Source organism: Suricata suricatta, chromosome 4 (assembly GCF_006229205.1).
Source record: "Suricata suricatta isolate VVHF042 chromosome 4, meerkat_22Aug2017_6uvM2_HiC, whole genome shotgun sequence".
Lineage (NCBI taxonomy): Eukaryota > Metazoa > Chordata > Mammalia > Carnivora > Herpestidae > Suricata > Suricata suricatta.
The window spans coordinates 1,907,315-1,926,964 of NC_043703.1; the positions used below are offsets into that span (position 1 = coordinate 1,907,315).

Sequence of the window (19,650 nt, forward strand, 5' to 3'; positions counted from 1 at the left end):
GGGGATGCCCGGGGACCAGGAGCTGGCTCCCTGAGAGGCGTGACTGAGAAGCTGGAGACACGAGGACCCCTGCCCCCTCCCACACATACAGGTCCTCCGGGACCCCCGGGTCTTTGCGGAACACTCGCACAGAGGACTTGCCCGGGCAGCACAGAGCAGGGGCTCGGAGCCCAGGGCACCTCTCCGCTTCGGAGAGCCACCCGCTCGGACACACGGCCAGGTCAACGCCAGGGCACACGCGTGGGGTGGACACGTCTGTGCGTGACTGGACCGGCCTTCATCACACGCCTAAAAACAGCGTTAAGTTTGCCAGAAAAGACCATGTGCCCGTCTGGCCAGCTGTCTGGTAGGTTTGTGGCCAAACGCCCATAACTCCTCAAATTCATAATCTTTCTTCTAAAAATCTGTATCTAATTATACTCAGCTGGAACTGAACTTCCAGAACGAAGGAAAATATTACAGGTTTTCAAAACCTACCTAATAAAATCCAAAAAGTCAATTCGTGATTTATTGGCTATCAAAGAATTGTAACTTTTTTCTTGGGAAAATGTGAGGAATCTCTTTAGGGCACAGTTTACAGGTGTTTACCCTTTGGACCTTGCTGACGCCTCTCTCCCCTTAGCCAGCTGGGCGTGCACTTTATAAAACATTAAAACTGACCTTAGTCCTAAGGAAAAGAAAAAGGGACTAAGAAATCAAGCAAAACCAAAAAACACTACTAAAGTGAAGCTGCGTTTTCCATTTATGCAGAAAAAACCAAGAGTGCTGCTTTCTGAAGACAAACCTTCCAGCGACAGAAAACATGCTGGAAACAGATGGCATAAAACTGTGTAAGGAGCGGCCCATTCTGCCTGGAACATTTACTCCACGAGGCGCACCTCTCTCTCAGAGCAGGAGCAAGCGTCCCGTTCGCTGGCCTTCCTCCGGAGGACTCAGCAGGACGCGGTGCCATCACACGGTGACAAGCTGGGCTGCTCCCCGCGCCCCCCGGCAACAGAGATTAAAAGCCACAGGCTAGCAAATGCAAAATTTATTTCAACTGTACAGAACAGATGTCTTTTTCCAGATTATAAAACACACGTCATTGCCGTAGGCAACCACAAACAGTAATATGCATACCATACAATACAATGCAACATCAGGTTCACATCCAATGGGGTCTTCAAATGGCAGTCACCCACTAGAAATGGCTTTCCCGTTCACAGAGAAAAAAGCACAATATATAGATTTTTTTCAAGGTCTTATACCACTATTTACACATGACTGTGTTTTGGCAACCTTACGCAAAACACATAGTTAATATAGCTTATATACTGTGGCAAGTGTAAAGTCAATGGCAACACTGCGGAGGCCCCGCCCAGGGCCCAGGACAGCCCGCACCTACCTGTGGGTTCAGGGTCTTCACCCTCTCGCTACAGCACCGGCTGTGCACACGGCCAGGACAGAGCCGCACAAACGAGACAGTCTCTCCGCACCACAGGAGCTCCTCAGGGGCAAGTCCCAGCCACCACCCCCCCCCCCAGTCCCGGGGCCACGTCACCACTGCACCCGGGGGCCGCCTCCAGCCCGTGGCACTGACACTTCCAACCAGGTCATGGGAGCTAATGGTGCAGACACAACGAGCCCGAACAACCAACCGCAGGTCAGGCTGTGGTCCCGCATGACCCCGGTGGCAGCGGGACCCCCACCCATGTGGCTTTAGGAGAGCCGAGGATGGATGGGGGAGGGCTAAACCCCGGCAAAAGGGGACAGCTCAGGAGGAGGACCCCAGGGATACTTGGCAATATGGAAAACCCAAGTGCAACAACTAACGGCATCCCCGCCGTGCTGGGCGCAGCCCGCGACTCGGGCGGCCCGCGGCCACTCAGGCCCGGCAGAGGCGCCCAGGCCACCACACCAATGACAGCCTCAGAGCCAACTAAAGGACGCTCTAACACGATGACCAGAAAGGGGACTGCTGTACGGACACAAAATAAAACCGCTGCTTCTAAGTTCGCTCATGAACTTCATGGTTCCGTCTCTCCCCATTTCCCTCTGCTATTTGGCTGACCATATATAAACCCCATTTCTACTGTGGGCTAATACTGGGCTCTGATCTTAAGATTGCTCCTCCACTTTCTTATACTAATTGAAACTAATTGATATAAAAATAGGAACTCTCCAGATGGCGTGAACAGCTCAGCAGCTACGCGGAAACCGACGTGCTTGGAACCCCAGGGCCTCCTCACGGCCTCCCCGCACGCGGTCAAGCTGACGCCCTCAGCACCAGGCCACTGCGGGGCCACCAGCCCCTCCGGGTGGAGAGCGACGGCGCCCGGTGGCTGCCGGCAGGGGTGTGGTGCGAGCGAGGGCCGGCAGTGCACGCGGTGGCGGGGGAGGGGGACGGGAGAAGCCACGGCCGCCCCGAGAGCACGCCCGGCCGTGCCCCGCCTGTCCCGGCGCTGGGCTTTCTGGAGCCGGTCTGAATACTGCGCAGTGAGCAAAGCACGCGTGCGCGGACGCTTCTCCACCGCGGCAGCGACCACATGTGGATCCAGGCGCCCCAACTGAATGCGACGCGTCACATGCAGTTCTTCCTGGAGCAGAAGTTCATCTGCGGGAGGCAGTGAGACCCCCTGACAACAAATCCCAGGCAGGTGCGGGAGCCCCTCCGGACCCAGGGTCTTCTAAGCCAGTTACACGGCAGCTCAGGTGTCCGGGGGACGCAGGCGGCCACCAGCCACACAAGGAGGCCACGCAGGACGGGCTGCTGTAAACAGAGTTGCACGGCAGCTACTAGCTGAAAACAAAGCGTCCATGACAGGCAACGTAATGGGAATGTCGGGGGGCAGCCAGGCTGGGGCTGAAGCCAAGCACTCACCTTGCGGGGCGCGGCCAGTACCGCTCTGAACGGAGTCCCATTACACCTTCAGAGGCTGCGCGCATCAGAGTTTGCACTGAATCTTCCGCGGGGAGGGGCTCCGGGTAAGGGGAGGGTGGCGTCATGACGCAGGGGAGGGTCTGAGCTCGGACAGCACCTGGCCCTTGGACGACCCCCCGCCCACGGGCAAACGGGGACACAGGACAGCCATGTGTGGTGCACGGACGGGCAGAGCCCCTGCCGACCCCACCCGCCACCTGGCTCTCCGTGGCCACCGAGTGCCTGAGGACTCCCAGAGCACAGGGTCTGCACCGAACCCGGTCCTCTGCCTACACGCCGCCGCCTCCCGTCCCCACGACTACTCTGTCCGTGGGTCCCACGTGCGGCCAGAACCTCCTGTGTCGTTCATTGGTCACAAACCTGTGTGGTTTCAGTATAAAATATAAAAGGGTCCATACAGCTGTGTCCAAGAAGAAATGAGACCGTCGCTACACTGAGAATAAACACCCAGACCACTCAGAGCTGTGACAGCGCCCCTGGCCGCGGAGGAGGAGCCGCGGGCCCGGGCCGCGTGGGCACACCGTCTCTTTCAACAGCAGCGACTCGAATGGAGGGTCAAATTGGCAATTGGGCCTCCACAAAATACAATGGGAAGTATCAGAAACGCTCTCAAAAGTTGTTAAGATATCACATAAAAGACAAGGAACAGCAAGAAAACATCTAAGGAAAGCAGGCTGCGATACAACACGCATTGGTTAAAGCTCAGAGGCGCGTTAGTTCTGGTGGGAGATATAGGAGCAACAGCTCTTACGAGATGCAGAACCCATCCTGTAACTATGGGCTGTCCATACACTGTCATAGTCAGAGTCTTCCGAGAGGTCTGAGGGCTCCACACGGGAAAGGCTACTGCGACGACCCAAGGAGTCTAGACTTGATTGGTCGTCGTCGGCCAAGACGTGATTATGCATCAGGTCAGTGCCTTGCCATGCTAAGACGGGAGGGACGGAGGGACGGAGGGACGGAGGGACGGAGGGACAGGCGGAGGTGGGAGGGACGGACAGGAAGAGCCACAACCAAAAACATGAAAACAAAAGCAAAAGGTGATGGGAAGAGAAGGGAAAGAGAAAATATTGTTAAAAAACGGCAACAACGTTCATTTCTCCTTATTTACGGTGGGTTTCAATAGCACAACCCTTAGCATAAAGGTAGATTTAAATAAACCTCAGCCGCAGTACTGTTTGCACACTGTCTCTCTCTACAGACCTGGCTAGGAGCCCTCGCGTAAGCCCACGTCCACAGCTCGTGCTACAGACGTTTCAAAGTAAGCTACTCCATTCCACTGGCAAACAGTCTCATTGATGACATTTGTAAAAGACACCATTGAGGCGTTTAATTGGAAACGGTCTCCTATTCTGTAGGCGGATACACTGAAGCAAAAGCGTTCCCAGGGATTTCTGACTTCCTTACTCAGCTCACCTTGGCGATGGGTCTGCACTTACCTTATGAACGACCACCACCGTAAAGCCTCAGAGCGGAGGAGGGGTAGACAGGGCCCGCACCCCTGGGGGCCCCTCCTGCTGCCGCGCTGCCCACGAGCGCAGCGCCCCTCGGAGCTCAGCCGGGGGACGGGGAAGGGGGAGGCCTGTCCGAACGCTCTCAACCCCAATGCAGACCCTTTGCTGGCGGGCAAGCGACACGATGAACCGAGAGCCACTGTGTTAACAGGAGGCGACAGAAGACACAGGACACAAGATGCGAGGACAGCGGTGAGCGAGAGGGGCCGCACGTGGGGCAGGGCCCGGGCCAGGCGGCGGGGCGGGGCATGCAGGCTGCGGGGCGCTGCGTGACAGACGAGGGCACAGCCACACTGCGGCCACCAGGCCTCTGGAGGCCTGCTCCTGCTCAGAACCGACGCCGCCCCCAGGCCCCGGCGAGCAGAGGCCCCTCGGGATCCCTTCCGCTCCGGCCCGGGGCCTACGAAGGCCGCTGCTTCCTCGAGACAGGAGTCGGTGCTGAGGACGTCCGGCTTATAACAAACACCTTGCTGGCACCCACACGGACGCTGAGAGGAGTGGGCTTTGCCTGCTCGGAGATGCCCCACGCCGTGAGCTGCCACACAGCCTTGCCCCTACCGCCTGGTCACCAGCGCCGGGGCTACGGCCCCAGAGGACTGTGCGCACGGGGCCCCAGAGCGCCTAGCCCATGACATCAGCCGAAAACAAAAACCAACGTATCGTGCAGCGCCTTCCTCGCACAGGAGACATGGAGACACGTAACGCAGACGACAAATAATCTCCGTGACCGACGGGCCACCCCCTCCAGGCAACCAGGCAGGGCACGGGCATGCCTCGGGGCCCAGTCCCCCGGACGGATACACGAGGCCCTCACAAGCACGTACACACACAGCTCCGGTTTCCGGCCTGCGCACCCGGACTACCGGGTTAAGATTTTATTTCAGGTAATTCAAGTTGAGAATTTTAAAATCTCAAATTTAAAATCCAAAACACTATGTCCACATCTTACGTGGCTGATTACTTAAAACAGTTTCTTATCAAATGCAGGAAACCATTATCTCAAAAGATGACAAACTCGATTCACAAATGCTCGCTGGACCTGACGCCCACCGCCATGGGGCCTTTGCGTCTCTCCCGTCCTGCTGACCGGTCACGGTGAAGAAGCCTTCTCACCAGGCACACCCAGACAAGTCTCAACGTGGCCATCAGGCCACAGGGGGGCTTCCAGGTGGTCTGCAGGTGCCCTCTGGGGTGCAATCCTGCCAGCCCTGCCTTCTTCGCTGTCACCATCTTAAAAACAGCTAAAGCAGGTAAAAATCCCTTTTTTTCAGAATTAGTCTAACACCATCCAGGACACGGACGGGAGCCGCCACACTAAGGTGGGGGCAAGGAAGCCGAGGTCAGCAATGTTCCAAAGTCCGTGTGGAAAGGGAACCCAAAACACAAAATCCAACAGAAACCAGTTTCTATGCCAGAACACATAAATCCAGTTGTCAAACAAAACAAAAATGAAACCATAAAGCCCACCTAGAAAGGACCGTGCAGGACACACCCCTCCGTCCCCGTCCCCGCCCCCGGGCTGCTCTCCACCGCCACTGCGGCCACTGCGGCAAGGGAGGGACAGCAGGAGCCCACCTTTCTCCTGTCCAAACGGACTAAGATTTTTCTCACTACAACCTAGTGCTTCATAAAGATACGGAAAAATACAGTGGTTGGAGCTCAGATCGACCAATAAATTAGTTGAGATCTACTTCCAAACGATTTTTAAATGCAGCGTTAAAAAAAACGGGCCTAAAAACGCCTCACTCTTGGTTTATATTTCTGACAACTCTAGGAATCCTAAGTCCCACTATCACACCAATACGTTAATGAACCAATCTGCTGTCTTCTAAATCCGTCTTCTCTAAGCAGGAGAAAGCTCTATTCATTCTGGCAGAACTAATACGGCAAGGTTCCCCGGCGGGGCACGCTGTTGGGCCCCACACTCTGATAGCTCTGACCCAGGGCGGCAACCCAGGGACTCGGGACCCCCTGGGACTCTCCAGGGTGTGCCAGGAGAGCATCAGTCCCCAAGGGCCGCCCCCACATGCCATCAAGCAGATGGACACCAACCCCGGCCGGTCCTGCGCCCCCCCCCCCCCCCCCCCCCCCCGGAGCCAGCTGCCCTGGAACTTACTCGAATTGAGCGTCTGCCGCGTCTTTGCGCTGGTGCAGTAGGCCTCGATGACTTTCAGGATCTGCGCGTCTTCTTCCAAAGCTGCTGTGCCTGTCAAGACAGCACGTCACAAGTGAGCTAAGGGCGAGTGCATGTCACAATCTAAAAATGTATTTTCTTGTCAAATAACAGTTTTCCAAAATTTATGAAGCAGTTTATATTCAAAAGGTTTAAGTATTTTTTATCTGTAACATATCTAGAAAAGGTTAATATCCTCAATCTATAAAAGCTGCCTTACTAATCCCTACTAATCCCTAAGAAAAACCAGATCCCTCCCACCCTGGAGTTGAACAAAGGACAAGGAACCAGCAATTCACACCAGAACACCGTGAGAAAAGAACAGGAGTGTCACTAAGAAGTACAATGTTAAAACAAAGTATCAGGTTTTCACATAAGCCTGACCGAAAAGTCGGACCATGCCCAGTGCTGATGGGGACAGAGGGAAGGACAGCTTGGTGCCACAGCTGACGGGTCTGAAGACAGGCACAACCCTGGAAAACTCTGGAGAGAGCGTCTCCTCCGATCCCCGCGCCTGGGCTCAAGCTTCCATCCAGGATAACCGACACCTTGGAGGACTCAGACCATGGGCTCTTCCATCCACACAGCATTCCTCCAGACCCTGGCTTCACCCAGACTCAGACCACAGGCATGGAGGAGGACAGATTCTTCCAGACTAACAGCAGCGAGTGCTATCGGTCCTGGACACTTCATACTTCACATGAACCTACGGCTGAACTATTTCTCTTTCCTGAATTACTAAGTTTTCCGTATTTTTTGTGTATACTCTAAGAGGTTACGTATGGACGTATATTTTAAAAGGCTCACCGACTCTGGCAAAGACGTGGAAGAACGGAAGGCTGAAGTATTTACAAGCTGTAGAAAGCCTCTCCACTTTAGGGCAGTAAGGTATCAAAGCCAGCCACATACACTCTACCAAAAAACAGAAGTGTGATACCTTCTAGAAGTTTTGTGGCTTCAGGTCTCACATTTAGGCTCTTTAATCCATTCGGAGTTCCTTTTTGGGTAGGGGTGAGGAAGCGGTCCAGCTTCAGGCCCTGCATGAAGCGCGCCAGTTTTCCCAGCTCCACTTGCTGGAGAGAGAGTCATTTTCCCAATTGTTTATTCTTGCCTCTGCTGCCTCGGGTCGACTGACCACAGAATTAAGGGTGTACCTGGGGCTCTGCTCTGTGCACTGATCCAGACGTCTGTCTGTGTGCCAGGACCACGGTGCTTTGGTCACTACAGCTTCGTAGTCCACCTTGAGGTCTGGAATTAGGTGTTTTTCTCAAGACACCATCCGAACCAATAATTCCACTACTGGGAATTTACCCCAAGAAAACAAAACCACTACTGTGAAAATGTCTGTGCATCTATATGTTTACTGCAACGTTACCACAGCCAAGACATGAAGGCAAACAATGGCTGAGGAAGATGCGGTGTGCACACGCACGCACGCACACACACACGAGTATTATGCATCCGTAAAAAGGATGAGATCATGCCATTTGTGACAACGTGGACAGACTGGAGAGTACTGTGCTAAGTGACAGAAGTGTGATGGAGGAGGACAAACAACAGAAGGTCTCACTCGGAATCCAAGATAAAAGCAAGTGAGTCCACAGAGAGCAAAACCAGACGTGGGAATGCAGAGGGCTGATGGGCTGAGGAGTGGGCAGCGGGAGGTCCAGGCTTCTGGTTACAGACTGACTAAGTCACGGGGACAGAACACACACGGTGTGGCAGCGTTTACTGAGTGACTAAGTCACAGGGACAGCGAGAACAGTCGTGGGGGCGTTTACGGTGACCGACGGCAGCAGCACCTGCGGCGAGCACAGAGCGTACAGACTCATCCGGTCCCCACGTCCGACACCTGACACCAACACGGCATCATGTGTCACCCCACTACGAAGAAGAAAAGCATCTCGGCACCGAGAGTTTCAGAGCTACTGAGAAATGCACTTAAAAGTCACTGACACGGAACCCGCGCTTCCATGACGAGCCTCTCCCACAGGGGAAGAGAAGGCTTCACTCCCCTCAGGACCTGCTGAACCCCACGGGCAGGCCATGCCCCCTCCGCCCGGAGCAGGGCGATCTCCACGTGGGGCAGCCGGTCCGCACCATCGGGTCAGATCACCCGTCGGATGGGAAGTGTGCACATCACCCAGCGCCCAGGGAAAGCACGGCCGCCCCCCGGGTGCTGGTCCCCCAGGACGGAGGGTCCACGGCCACCCCCAAGCCTCCTTTGCTCACAAATGTCAGAGGGGGTTTACGAACAGGACAGCACACATTTTTGGCGTGGCATGGGCCGTCCGTGGACGAGAAAAACTCAGGATTCAGAACGTCACGAAGACCCCTGCAGCTTCGGGGACCGGCGCGTGACGCAAAGGCTCACAGCAGGCGGCGGGCAGACGGAGGGAGCCTCTCCTCCCCCGTGGGCGCCGGGCTCTCCTTCTGCCTCCTGGCCCCTCCGAGCGCCTGCGCCCTGCCCAGCCCCAGTCCCCGTCTCCGGCTCCGCACCCCCCTCCCGAGGAGGGTCCCTGAAACCTGGCTCCACGGCAGGGAGCGGTGGCATCCCGGCCGTCACCCCTGCAACGGCGGCCCTTCCCACACCCCGTGGTGATGACTGAAAAGGTCTCCAGATGCGAGCGCCCCCCAGGGGAGACAGCACAGCTGTAGCTCCCTCTTCAGAACCATCTGAACCCCGGGCGCCTGGGGGCTCAGTCAGTTGTGTCGGACATCAGCTCAGGTCATGATCTCACAGTTTGTGAGTTTGAGCCCCGAGTTGGGCTCTGCGCTGACATCTCAGAGGCTGCTTGGGACTCTCACTCTCCCCACCCTCTGCCCCTCCTCTGCTCGCTTGCTCGCTCTCAAAATAAACTTCAAAAGAAAATCTGCACTCCGTCCACAGCGCCCTCACCCACCAGGCCACCCTGCCCTCCTCAGCCACGTCACGGCATGGCCTCCCAAGGCACAGCAGTCAGCAGGACCCCGTCAGACCAAGGCCCTGCACGGCTGCGGCTCACAGCAGGACCGCAGCGGCCCCTCTGCCCAGAGCCCCTGCGGGGTCCTCTCCCTCCCGCCCCGCCGCCTCCCGAGTGGGCTGCAGCGCTCCTTGCTGCCACCATCGAGCTACCTTTCCGGAGAAACAGGAGACCCGACAGGCAAACAGTGTGATGGGAAGGGGAGGGGGGGAGGGGGGGAGGGTGGTTAGGAGTGTGGGGAGAAGGCGTCATATGAATAAGCCGCTTGAAGGAGGGAGCACCTCCCAAACGCGGGCTCCGAAGCCCCGAGACCACACTCCTCTCACCAACCTTGGTGGGCGTCCTGGGCGTCCCCTGCCCTGTGAGCCCAAAATGGGGGGAGGGAGTGTGGCAGGGACACTGCATTTGTGGAACAGCCTCCCAGCCCGTCACCCCCACCAGGGACAGCAGCCCCATGCGTGGCAGAAAGGGTCCAAGTGCTGCTGCCCGGGCTCCAGGGGTCCTGCAGAGCCTCTGACCCAAGCGGCCCCTCCCTGGGCCGGTATCAGCCATACGCACGTCCTGACCAGAAACCTCGCTCCCCACACGCATGGGTGAATCCCGGAAAGGCCCCAGTGAGTAGGCCAAGAGGAACAACACTACGGAAAGTTAGGGAGACCGGTGCCAGGACCCGGGCGCCTGGGGAACAAGGGGTCCGTATGCGGGCAGGCACCGCGAGGCGAGGAGGCAGAGCCCGCCGCATCCTGCCGCCCTTCAAGGCCCTCCCGCCCGTCACACCGGAAGCTGGCCTGGCAGCGGGAGCGGGCGGGTGGGCACGCGCACACGCCACCTGCCCAGCCACCGCCTTCTGAAAAGGGCTCTGCTTGCTCGCCATCAGCAGGGCCCCACGTGCGTGCAAGGCTGACGGGAAATCGCGTGCAGAACCAGCACCACTGCTGTGTCTCACAGGTGTGCCCAGGCCGCGGTGGGGGAGGGGACAAGCGCAGGGGAGGATGGAGGGCTGCAGCCGTGCAGCGAGGGGGCACGGTCCCCGACAGGGCAAACCACAGGGCAAGGAGGGCACCCCTGGCCCGGCTCTCCCAGGACGAGGGTCCGCGAGCAGCCCCACCAGGGGGCGCCAGGCAGCCCTCCCGCTCCTGGGCCAGTCTGCCGCCATCGCGCCCTGACAGACGGGACACCCAGGCCCGGACCCCGACACCGGTCCCAAGTCTTCGGAAAGCCATCAGCCGTGTCCCTACCCCGCGAACACCAGGCCCAGGACACACCCGTGTGCTCGCCAACACGCTGCGCACACTCACTCTTTCTCAGGGCGAACTCCTCGTCCGAAGGCTTCCGCTCAGGCTTGCGCTTCGGGAGCAGCTTCTTCATGGTCTTCGGACTCTTACTAAGATCCTAGGGAAGGAAAAAGGAAAAGACATTCCAACAAATTCCAAAGGCACGATTTTTTCCTGGAGCACCAGCAAGCTGACGGCGTGAAACATTAAGTCACTTGAGCCACTCACGGAAGAGACCTCCTACGTCATTCCCGCTGCACTGTCCCAGCCAGCTGCCGGGCACCGGCGTGACAGCAAGAGGCCGCAGCGCCGACAGAGCCCTCCCGCTACTCAACCAGTCGGGGCTCCAGGACCTCGCGCCAAGGAGGCGTCCCGGTCCCGTAACTGCCCACGGCAAAGACACCTCGGTCCTGGGCCTGTGACCACCAGCAAGACTCAGGTCCTAACCAACAAAATTAACTAACAAAAGCCCATAAAGGACAGACTATAATTTACGTAGTGCCTCTGTAGGCCGTAAGGATGAGGGTCCAGGTCCTTGGATGAAAGGGACTTCGGCTGGACGTGAAGTGTACCAGGACCCATGGCCTCAGCCCTGGCTCACACGCACCCCACCCAGCACTGCAATCGCCAGACTCCTCAAGTCAAGTACCCCTCAGAGCACTCTTCCTGAGACGTTTCCTTTCCTGAAAGCAGCGTTAGCGGAGGCGGCCTGGTGCGGAAGTGCGGGGCACTGCCCGCGGACTCGGGAGCGGAGGACTCCAGCACCGGGCAAGCCGCGTTCTGCCACTCTCCTTGGGCATGCGCGCTCTCGGTCGCCAACAGCTTCCGGAGACAAATGCGGGGGTCCCGGGCAGCCCTCACTCAGGCCTGGGGAAGGGCCCTGGGGTCGAGCAGAGCAGCCCAGAGGTAAGCAAGCCCAGCACGAGCGAGACGTGCGTGGTGCGTGCAGGCTGAGAGGCGGCGAGCCCCAGGGAGCCCTCTGGGCCCGGCTCTGGGTGGCGGGCAGCCGGGCCCGCTGGTGAAGGCACCGCAAGGCGGGGCTGCAGTGCGCCGGCGATTAGCACTTTCCTCACATCACAGAATCACAGACAAACGTGGGACTTCCCGGATTTCGGGACTCACCACGGCCACGCTCAGACCTCACCTCCTTGTAGCAGAGAGCAGCCGAAGGCCGCAGGGGCGGGGCGGGGCGCAGGCAGCTCAGGCTCCACGGCTTGGGGGTCTTCGGAGGCTCCAGCGGCCCCCAGTTGATGGTGGTGTGCGGAGTGCCGTGATGGGAGGGGTGCGGCAGCGTGTGGTAGGCGGGCGTCAGGGGCACAGGCTTGCTGTCGGCGTGCTTGCCGGACGGGGCGATGGAATGAGAGGGGAGCTGGCGGACAGAGGGGATGGCGGAACGTGACAGCCGTCACCGGGGTCCCTCAGCCAGACCCACGAGGCTCCGCACATTCCTCAAACACACCCAGGGCGAAACCCCCACGCTGCCGTCATTTCTTCACTCTCCAATCCCAAGCAGGCAACTGCCGGGATGCCTGTCCGTCCGCGACGGGTCAGCATGGGGGGCAGCAGCAGGGTGCGGGGACCCAGAGCCCGGCGCCCACCACCACCCCCATCTGCCGCGGAGGACCCCGCACAAAGGGTTCCCCTGAGCACGATGACAATTTTTACGAGAACAGGCGTTTCTTGTCCTGGAAAACGTGGAGGGCGGGGAGGGTCATTCTCCCCAGTCCCATCCTTACCGCCTGGTGTTTTAAGGGTAGGCGAATCTAGAGCCAAATGCTGTTCTCGTTAAATAAACGAATGAACACATGAGTAATTCTTCCCGGGACACAGCGCGGCTGTAAAGCTAAGCAACAACTGCCACAAAACCCACACCACCCACAGAACTGAAAGTATTCTCCTCTTACAGGAAAAGCCCGCCGATCCCTAGTACAGAGCAAGGTGCTTTCTCAGAAAAGTCAGCCCTAATAAAAATAAAGTTATATAAAATCTAGTTTTTGGGAGAATGATAGGGTTTATCTTCCTGGAGAAACTGAAAATATTCAATCATGTTGACATAAATGCAAAAATGTTCAAGAATACTCAAAATCAGCCCATGACCTCGAACTACCCAAAAGAACAAGGCTTCATAGAGAGCGAGTGTTCTGGGTGCTGGAAATCAGAGAGTGAGGCCGTCACTCACAAGAACTGCCCACGTGGGACATGCTGAGCGAGGAGCCTGGCACCGGCTGGCACCGTGGGGCTCCGGGGCCGGCGCAGTGCCCGCCTACGTGCCCCGTGCGCTCACAGGAGGAGGACACCGCAAACGTCCCCCCTCTGGCAGTCACAGCGCCGTCCTATTTGGACTGGTCTCTCCACGGGCTGTGCCTCGGTGAGACTCTTCACGGTAGACTCCGAGTGGGGGGAGATAAGCCCCTCCGAGGGGCGCCCAGCCCTGGAGAAGCCTGTGCGTGAGGCACACTGCCGGTCGAGAGCCAAGTCCTCCCTGACGTGGACTCGCGCTGCGGGGGTCAGGGACGTGACGCAGTCCTGACCACCACGTCCCCTCAGGACGCACCCGGGCACACACAGCAGCTCTGCAATATAGTCAGTTCCCTGGAAGCTGAGTGGCTATAGCATTCTTTTCTCCCAGTACGGAGAAGTTACAACTGGCAGGGCCACTCAAAATGCAGCACTGGCAAAACTAGGAGGCTACTTTCCACCTGCTGCTGTCCAGAGAAATCGAGTACAATAAAACTCACCAGAACGCCACGCTGCCGGGGGCGCCGGGGGCTCACTCAGTTAAGCACCCGAATCTTGTATCGGCGCAGGTCATGATCTCACGGTTCTGTGAGCTTGGGTCCCCTATCGGGCTCTGTGCTGACAGCGCGGAGTCCCCCTGGGATTTTCTCCCTCTCCCTCTGCCCCTCCCCGCTCATGCATGCACTCTCAAAATTAATAAATATCAAAAAAAAAAAAAAGAAAGAAGAAGAAAAGGAATGCTGGCCGCAGTCGGTTCCCAAGCGAGCACGGCAGCGGTACGGATGTGGACGCAGGGCTGAGCCACACAGAGCAAAGTCCGAATAAAGCTCACGGCCGCATGACGCAGGCTGAGAATCAGTGTGCCCCAGGTCATCTGAGGGGAGGCGCGTGTACTTTATCACTGAGGAGGAGGAGCACACGAGAAACTGCAGTCCAGCATCTTAAGCACAAAACACCTAAGGGTCAGTTTTAAACTCCACGGACACTTTGTGCTGAGGTTCTGTGAAATGTTTAAGTCTTTACAAAGTCAAAGAGCTGGTTAGCTCTTCTAAGAAGATAAATGGATCTCCTGAAACCAAAACAATGAGTCAAAAGCCACATTTTTAGAGCCTTCCACGTGTGTCTGACCCTTTTATCATGTTCTTATTTTAGAGACAGTGCATGGGGGGAGGGGCGGGAGGGGAGAGAGAACACGCTGCAGGCCCCGTGCTCAAGGCGCAGCAGCCCCACCCAGGGCTTGATCCCAAGATCCCACAAACCCGGATCACGACCTGAGCCGACATCAGGAGCTGGATGCCCAGCTGAGGCACCCAGGCGCCCCTTGCCCTTTGGACCACCATAAACATTTGGGTTTTCTGATGCAACAAGTACAGTTAAGATTCTCAGGAAAACACAAAAGCACACCTGGACGGGCAGTTCTTGAGGTTTTAGGTGAAAACCCCCGCAAGCTGGTCTCCTAGGCCCCCCTGAGCAGAGGCAGCTCCGAGCCGCCTGCCACCAAACCGCATGCGGGGAGGCACCACCTAGGAGCCGTCAGCTGCGCGACAGGGACCTGCCCGGATCCCCAGAGAAACGCAGGCCCGAATGTGTCCTCCTGCCCCGCCTGCGGATGGTGCTCCACAGCACCTGCTCGCGTGCTGACGCCACCCTGCCCCCCCCCCCCAGCGGGGTCCTTACAGTGTGCGATGGCACGGAGTGGGGCTTGATGGTGGGGTTGCCGACAGAGGCGACCTTCGTCTGCTTCTGCAGGTGGTCCACCCACTCGTGCAGGTCCTGCTGGCTGCTGCACGACACCAAGATGCGCTCGATCATGCTCCCTGCGGGGGAGAGAGACACTGTCGCGGGCGGGCGGGCGGCGAGCCTGCACACACCCCCACCGCCGTCGGGCGGCCCGGCCCCAGCGCGCACACGCACGGCGAGCGGCCGCTCACCCCCGGACACACAGCGGCCACAAGTCTGTGCCTGTCACCTGATATCTCAAATGCATTTCTATGATTTTCACTGTCCTCAAGCTTTGTGATTGTCATTCCTGTCGTTGGTAGCTTTCCCTAAAAAAGATCCCCCCCACCAAAAAAAAACAATTAGTGCTTTTCTAGCAGAGAAGGTACGGTTATCAAAACAAGTATTAATGATTTTAGAAAGGGCAGCAGAACTCCGTCAAGTGAAACAGCTCTCTGACTGCTGCCGTGTGCATGTGTATTACAGACTTTTGCATCAAATAAGAAACCATAACACCACAATAAAACAAAAACCGAGCCAACAGTGAGGTGCAGTAAGGTCCAAAACAAACCCAAATTGTATCTGATGCTTTTCCGAGTTGCATCGGGCTGCAAGCAAACCACCACCAACAGCAGGAGGCGAAAAACGGCCAAGGCTCCGGGGAAGCGGCGGAGCGCAGGGCCACACCGCAACTGGGCAGGGGAAGGGGCCTGCGGGGGCCCAGCGGGGGCGCGGCCGGCTGGGCGCTCCTGCTCCCATGGACAGTACACAGGTCAGCTGCCCGCCCATCCGCGCAAGCAGGGTGCCCGTCCACAAGGGCGGCAGGTGGCACATTAGACGGTGCCGGGCATTTCTGCTCAGAGGCACTGGGAAGCCACTGTACCCTGCCTCCTCGCCTCCGTGCTCCCAGCTGCAGTGGCGGCTCCGGGAAGTTCTAGAGGAAAGGCAGCCACAGCACGTGCTTAACCTGCAGCAACACTGGTGCACGCACATTCTTGGACTCGATGCTTCTCCACGTCCCTCAAAGCCTGATGTGGATGCTGACAATGCACCAACCACGGTCACAGCACTCGACACCCCTCCCAGGCCACCATGCACACAACGGGAAAGCAGGGGCCGGATGGCGGCAGGGTGCCCCCCCCCCCCCCCCGGCATGGTGACGCCAATGCCCAGGGCGAAGTAGCAGGGTACCAAGCCTGCCCTGGCAGAACCGGTCCCAGACTCTCCGGGTACAATGCACGAAGCCAGAGTGCGCTGGCAGAAAGGACTCGGCTTTGTGTTTAGCGGGGCCGCCGGTGAGGGGGCGCTGCTGATTTGGAGGAGCCGAGGCAGGCGCCTGTCCAGCAGCACACTCACGAACTCGGAAGCACAGCTGGGCCTACTATACACGTCAGCTTCATCAAGTGTACGGTGCTCCTTCTGGGGTACGTGTGTGACAACCCCCCCTCTGGGGACCAAGCTCTCTGCAGAGGCGCGCACACGCCACCAGCACCCGGGACTCAGGGCCCACGCATGTGCGTCTCTGGGACGACACGGAGCAGCGCGCTGGGACTGAGGACTGGCCAGGCCCGGGAACAAGCGGGAGAGCGCGGGCTGCTCCGAGTCACAGAAAACGGGCGGTGAGGCCAGAATCAGCTCTCAGAAAAACTAAGCTACTTGACGCCACAGGCTCCATTTCTGGGGAGACACCAGACCTCTCGCTTCGCGTGTCCTCCTCACGCCAGCTGGCCGCCTTCTCCGTGTCCTGGCCAGACACAGGCTACGGGATCACTTCTCTGTGTCTGTGTCCCGGCCAGACACAAGCTCTGGGATCACTCTCTACTAGGTGTGTCGCCGGCCTCAGCCAGGGTCCCCGGCTCCGTGCCCACCAGGCACCACGGTGGCCAGGAAAGAAGGGGCAACAAAGACAGGACTCGGGCGGGTCACCCCAGCCTGTGCCCTCCCTGCAGAGGTCCCTGGACGCCCCCCGTGCTCGCCGAGGATCAGCATGGGGACATCTGCAGTCACACGGAAACCGGCTGCATGTGCCCCACTGGACCACGTGACACTATCCATGCAGCACCACGCACAGCACACGAGGACACGTGTCGTCCTCCATCCAAGATCCAAAACAAGCCCGGGACGGACTCCAGACCCGCAGTGAAGCACAGCGTGGAAACCCACAATGCCCTTTACCTGGTAGATGAAGCCACTCATCCTGGGGCTGGCGGACAGCATCAGCAAACTGTTCGGGAAGAGCAGCAGGTACCTCTCGTTCTTTTCCTGATGGAAAAGGGCAAACAAATCCAAGCGACTGGTTTCAAAACACACAAATGTGTTTTGTGTTACGTTCCGCCTTACGAAACGTAATCTGTGTGTCCATCTTTCTACCAAGTTTATGAGCTAAATTAAATAGAAACAGAATTATGATAAAGTCTTAGACTCAACAGTAGCCCATGTAACATCTTTTTTACAAAAAAGGGCGCCTGGGGGGCTTTGTTGGTTGAGCGGATATCCACCTTCGGCTCAGGTCATGATCTCACAGTCTGTAGGTTCAAGCCCCACGTCAGGCTCTGGGCTAACAGCTCGAAGCCTGGAACCTGCTTCAGATTCTGTGTCTCCCTCTCTCTCTGCCCCTCCCCTGCTCATGCTCTCTCTCTCAAAAATAAATAAATGTTAAAAAAAAAATTTTTAAAGCTGGTTAAAGGAGTTCAGCCCTGCCATTAACTCTTTTTAATTAATCTAAACTCTCCTTCTGGTGGTTGACAGAGAATAGAACTTGTCAAGTTTACGGGCTGTGAGGGAGGCCAGGTGGGCCTTCCACGCTAAACGGGAGGGCAGGGTATAAAGTGTTAACTTCAACTCGGTGATTCCTGACACCTCCCTTCAAGCGTTCATCCATGCTGTAAACCTTACCTAGTTTACACGGAAGACTGAAAAGCACTTATATTAAAAACCATTTGCTTCAATAAGGTGAGAGGGGGAAAAAAGCAAGTGCCCAGGAACGTGGAGGGAGGCTGAGGCCAGCAGACGGCCCCTCCCCAGCCACCACGTCCACACGGCCCACGGAAGCCCAGGTCGGGACACGGGCTCCTCAGGCCCCTCCTCGATGTCGCCCGCCCGCAAAGTGTCCTTGGAACAGGCCCTGCACTCTGAGCTCATCTCACGGCCCCTCTCACCCTCTGTTCATGAAGACGCCCCCGCGCAGGGCTTGAGGGCCCCCCACGAGGAGACCTGCACCACCGCTCAGCCCCTTCTCAGTCCTAACGTGGAGCCACTTCGTGGGCAGCCCCTCGCACTGTTCTACGGATCTAGTATTCTGAAGAAAACACTGTTCAAACACTAAAGAAACATTTCCCAGAGTTTAGAAGGACGTGAGTAAAACATGGTTTCTGGTAAGATTTTTGGTCAAAGCAGGAAAGACAGTCATAACTTCTTAGGGTCCCCTATCGAAGTTAGGTCTGCTTTCTCACAGTCCTAAGAGTTTCATGTGTGGAAGCGAGTCACGAGCATGTTTTGATCGCACTGTTACTGGTGTTTGTACACGTACACAGTAGGAAGAAACGCCCCAAGAGACGTGCTCAGTGGCCCAGTGAACATGTAGCGCAGCAAAATCCGAGGCGGTGACACAAGATCCTGGTCTTACCTCTCACTTCACCCAAACCCACGAGACCACAGATCTCCACAAGAAACTGCCAACCAGGAGAGCGAGCAGAAAAGGCACAAAGACCCGAAGCATCGGGCCGGACTTCCTAGTATGCCCGTGGCGGGCAGGCCGGGCCAGGCAGGGGCACCCACACTGCTCTGGGGAATGTCGGGGGTGTAAGTGGTCCTGCCCGGATGCCGCCTTTAGCGGACACAGACTGATCGTAATTCCTCCTGGCTGGACCCGAACCAGTCAAGTCCATGGTGAGGGAAGCCTCCCCGATATACCAGAAACCACTTCTACGTTCAGCAAGGATAAAAGATGACAAATTAGGATAAAAGAATCCTATTAAACTTAAAATCCATTACATGATCACAAAAGCATAACATTCTTAAGTGTTTTCCTTCTTGTCTGTCGCTGAGGAATCTGACAAAGCATTTACCAAACAAATTACACTTAACACAATGACATCCAGCTCAGCCCCCTTTCTCCCCAGGGCACCTGAATGCTTCCCGAACAACGTGACCGGAGACCAAACAGGCGCCGCACCGGCTCCGTGGCCGCCCGCCCCTCCACCTGTGTCCCTAGCCGCTCCGGAGGGCCCCGCGTACCTCACTCCCGGCACACTGGACCATGACCTGGGACATGTACAGCACGCTGCCCAGGGTCGTGATGGCGTCCCCCTCCCAGCTCCGGATGGCTTCCGTCAGGATCTGCAGCTCCAGCTCCTTCCTCTTCCGCACCTCCTGACACTGGGCCTGGACACACAACACCTCGGTCAGGGGCCCGGGGCTCCAGAGTCCCAGGAACCGGCCACGGGACTCAGACACGGCATCTGCTGCAGCGGGAAGGTTGAATTCACACACGGAATCAAGAGCTCTGGAATGAGAAAGGGGTTCAGAGCAGCACAGCAGATCCCGCTGCTCCTACAAGAAGAGCAGACCGGACGGGAAGGGACCGAGCAGGGCCAGGAGGGCGCGCTGCACGTGGGCCCACCTCGCCCTCAGAGAAGACCCGGCCCGCAGAGCAGGGCCTTCCTGAGGGGCCACAGCATCGATCACGCGATGCCGTTTTAAAGGCGGGCGATCCTTTTCCTGGTGTCACAGCCCCGTGAAGCGTGTGAGTTCACCACCGTGTGAGTGAACTGGGGGCTACTCTGTACTTGAGCACATCCAAACTCTCGCTCTCGATTTCTTTTCTCACCAGACTGTTTTAGGGAATAAA

The 19,650-nt window shown here is 57.5% G+C and overlaps 1 protein-coding gene and 2 long non-coding RNA genes across 11 annotated transcripts in view; 2 read left to right on the forward strand and 1 right to left on the reverse strand.

Moving 5' to 3' along the window:
• Positions 1–1,044, forward strand: part of LOC115289307 — a 12,194-nt gene extending 11,150 nt beyond the window's left edge. The window contains exon 2 of the long non-coding RNA XR_003907547.1: positions 751–1,044. This is a non-coding gene — a long non-coding RNA (uncharacterized LOC115289307). The remainder of the gene's footprint in view (positions 1–750) is intronic.
• ARHGEF7 (Rho guanine nucleotide exchange factor 7) overlaps positions 1–19,650 on the reverse strand; it is a 70,872-nt gene that overhangs the window by 7,161 nt on the left and 44,061 nt on the right. For 6 of the 9 annotated variants that reach the window (XM_029936431.1, XM_029936430.1, XM_029936434.1 and 3 more), the window contains 8 exons: positions 19,038–19,184; positions 16,977–17,063; positions 15,052–15,130; positions 14,760–14,899; positions 11,989–12,213; positions 10,869–10,962; positions 6,551–6,640; positions 3,672–3,848 (listed from right to left, as the gene is read on the reverse strand). In XM_029936431.1, coding sequence (XP_029792291.1) covers positions 3,672–3,848; positions 6,551–6,640; positions 10,869–10,962; positions 11,989–12,213; positions 14,760–14,899; positions 15,052–15,130; positions 16,977–17,063; positions 19,038–19,184 — 1,039 coding nt within the window. Of the gene's footprint in view, positions 1–1,015; positions 2,780–2,860; positions 3,849–6,550; positions 6,641–10,868; positions 10,963–11,988; positions 12,214–14,759; positions 14,900–15,051; positions 15,131–16,976; positions 17,064–19,037; positions 19,185–19,650 lie in introns of those variants that run through there. The other 3 variants (XR_003907546.1, XR_003907545.1, XM_029936432.1) reach the window with 3 other exon arrangements.
• On the forward strand, positions 4,701–6,125 carry LOC115289308. Its single transcript, XR_003907548.1, has 2 exons — positions 4,701–5,318; positions 5,422–6,125. It is a non-coding gene; the product is annotated as an uncharacterized LOC115289308 (long non-coding RNA).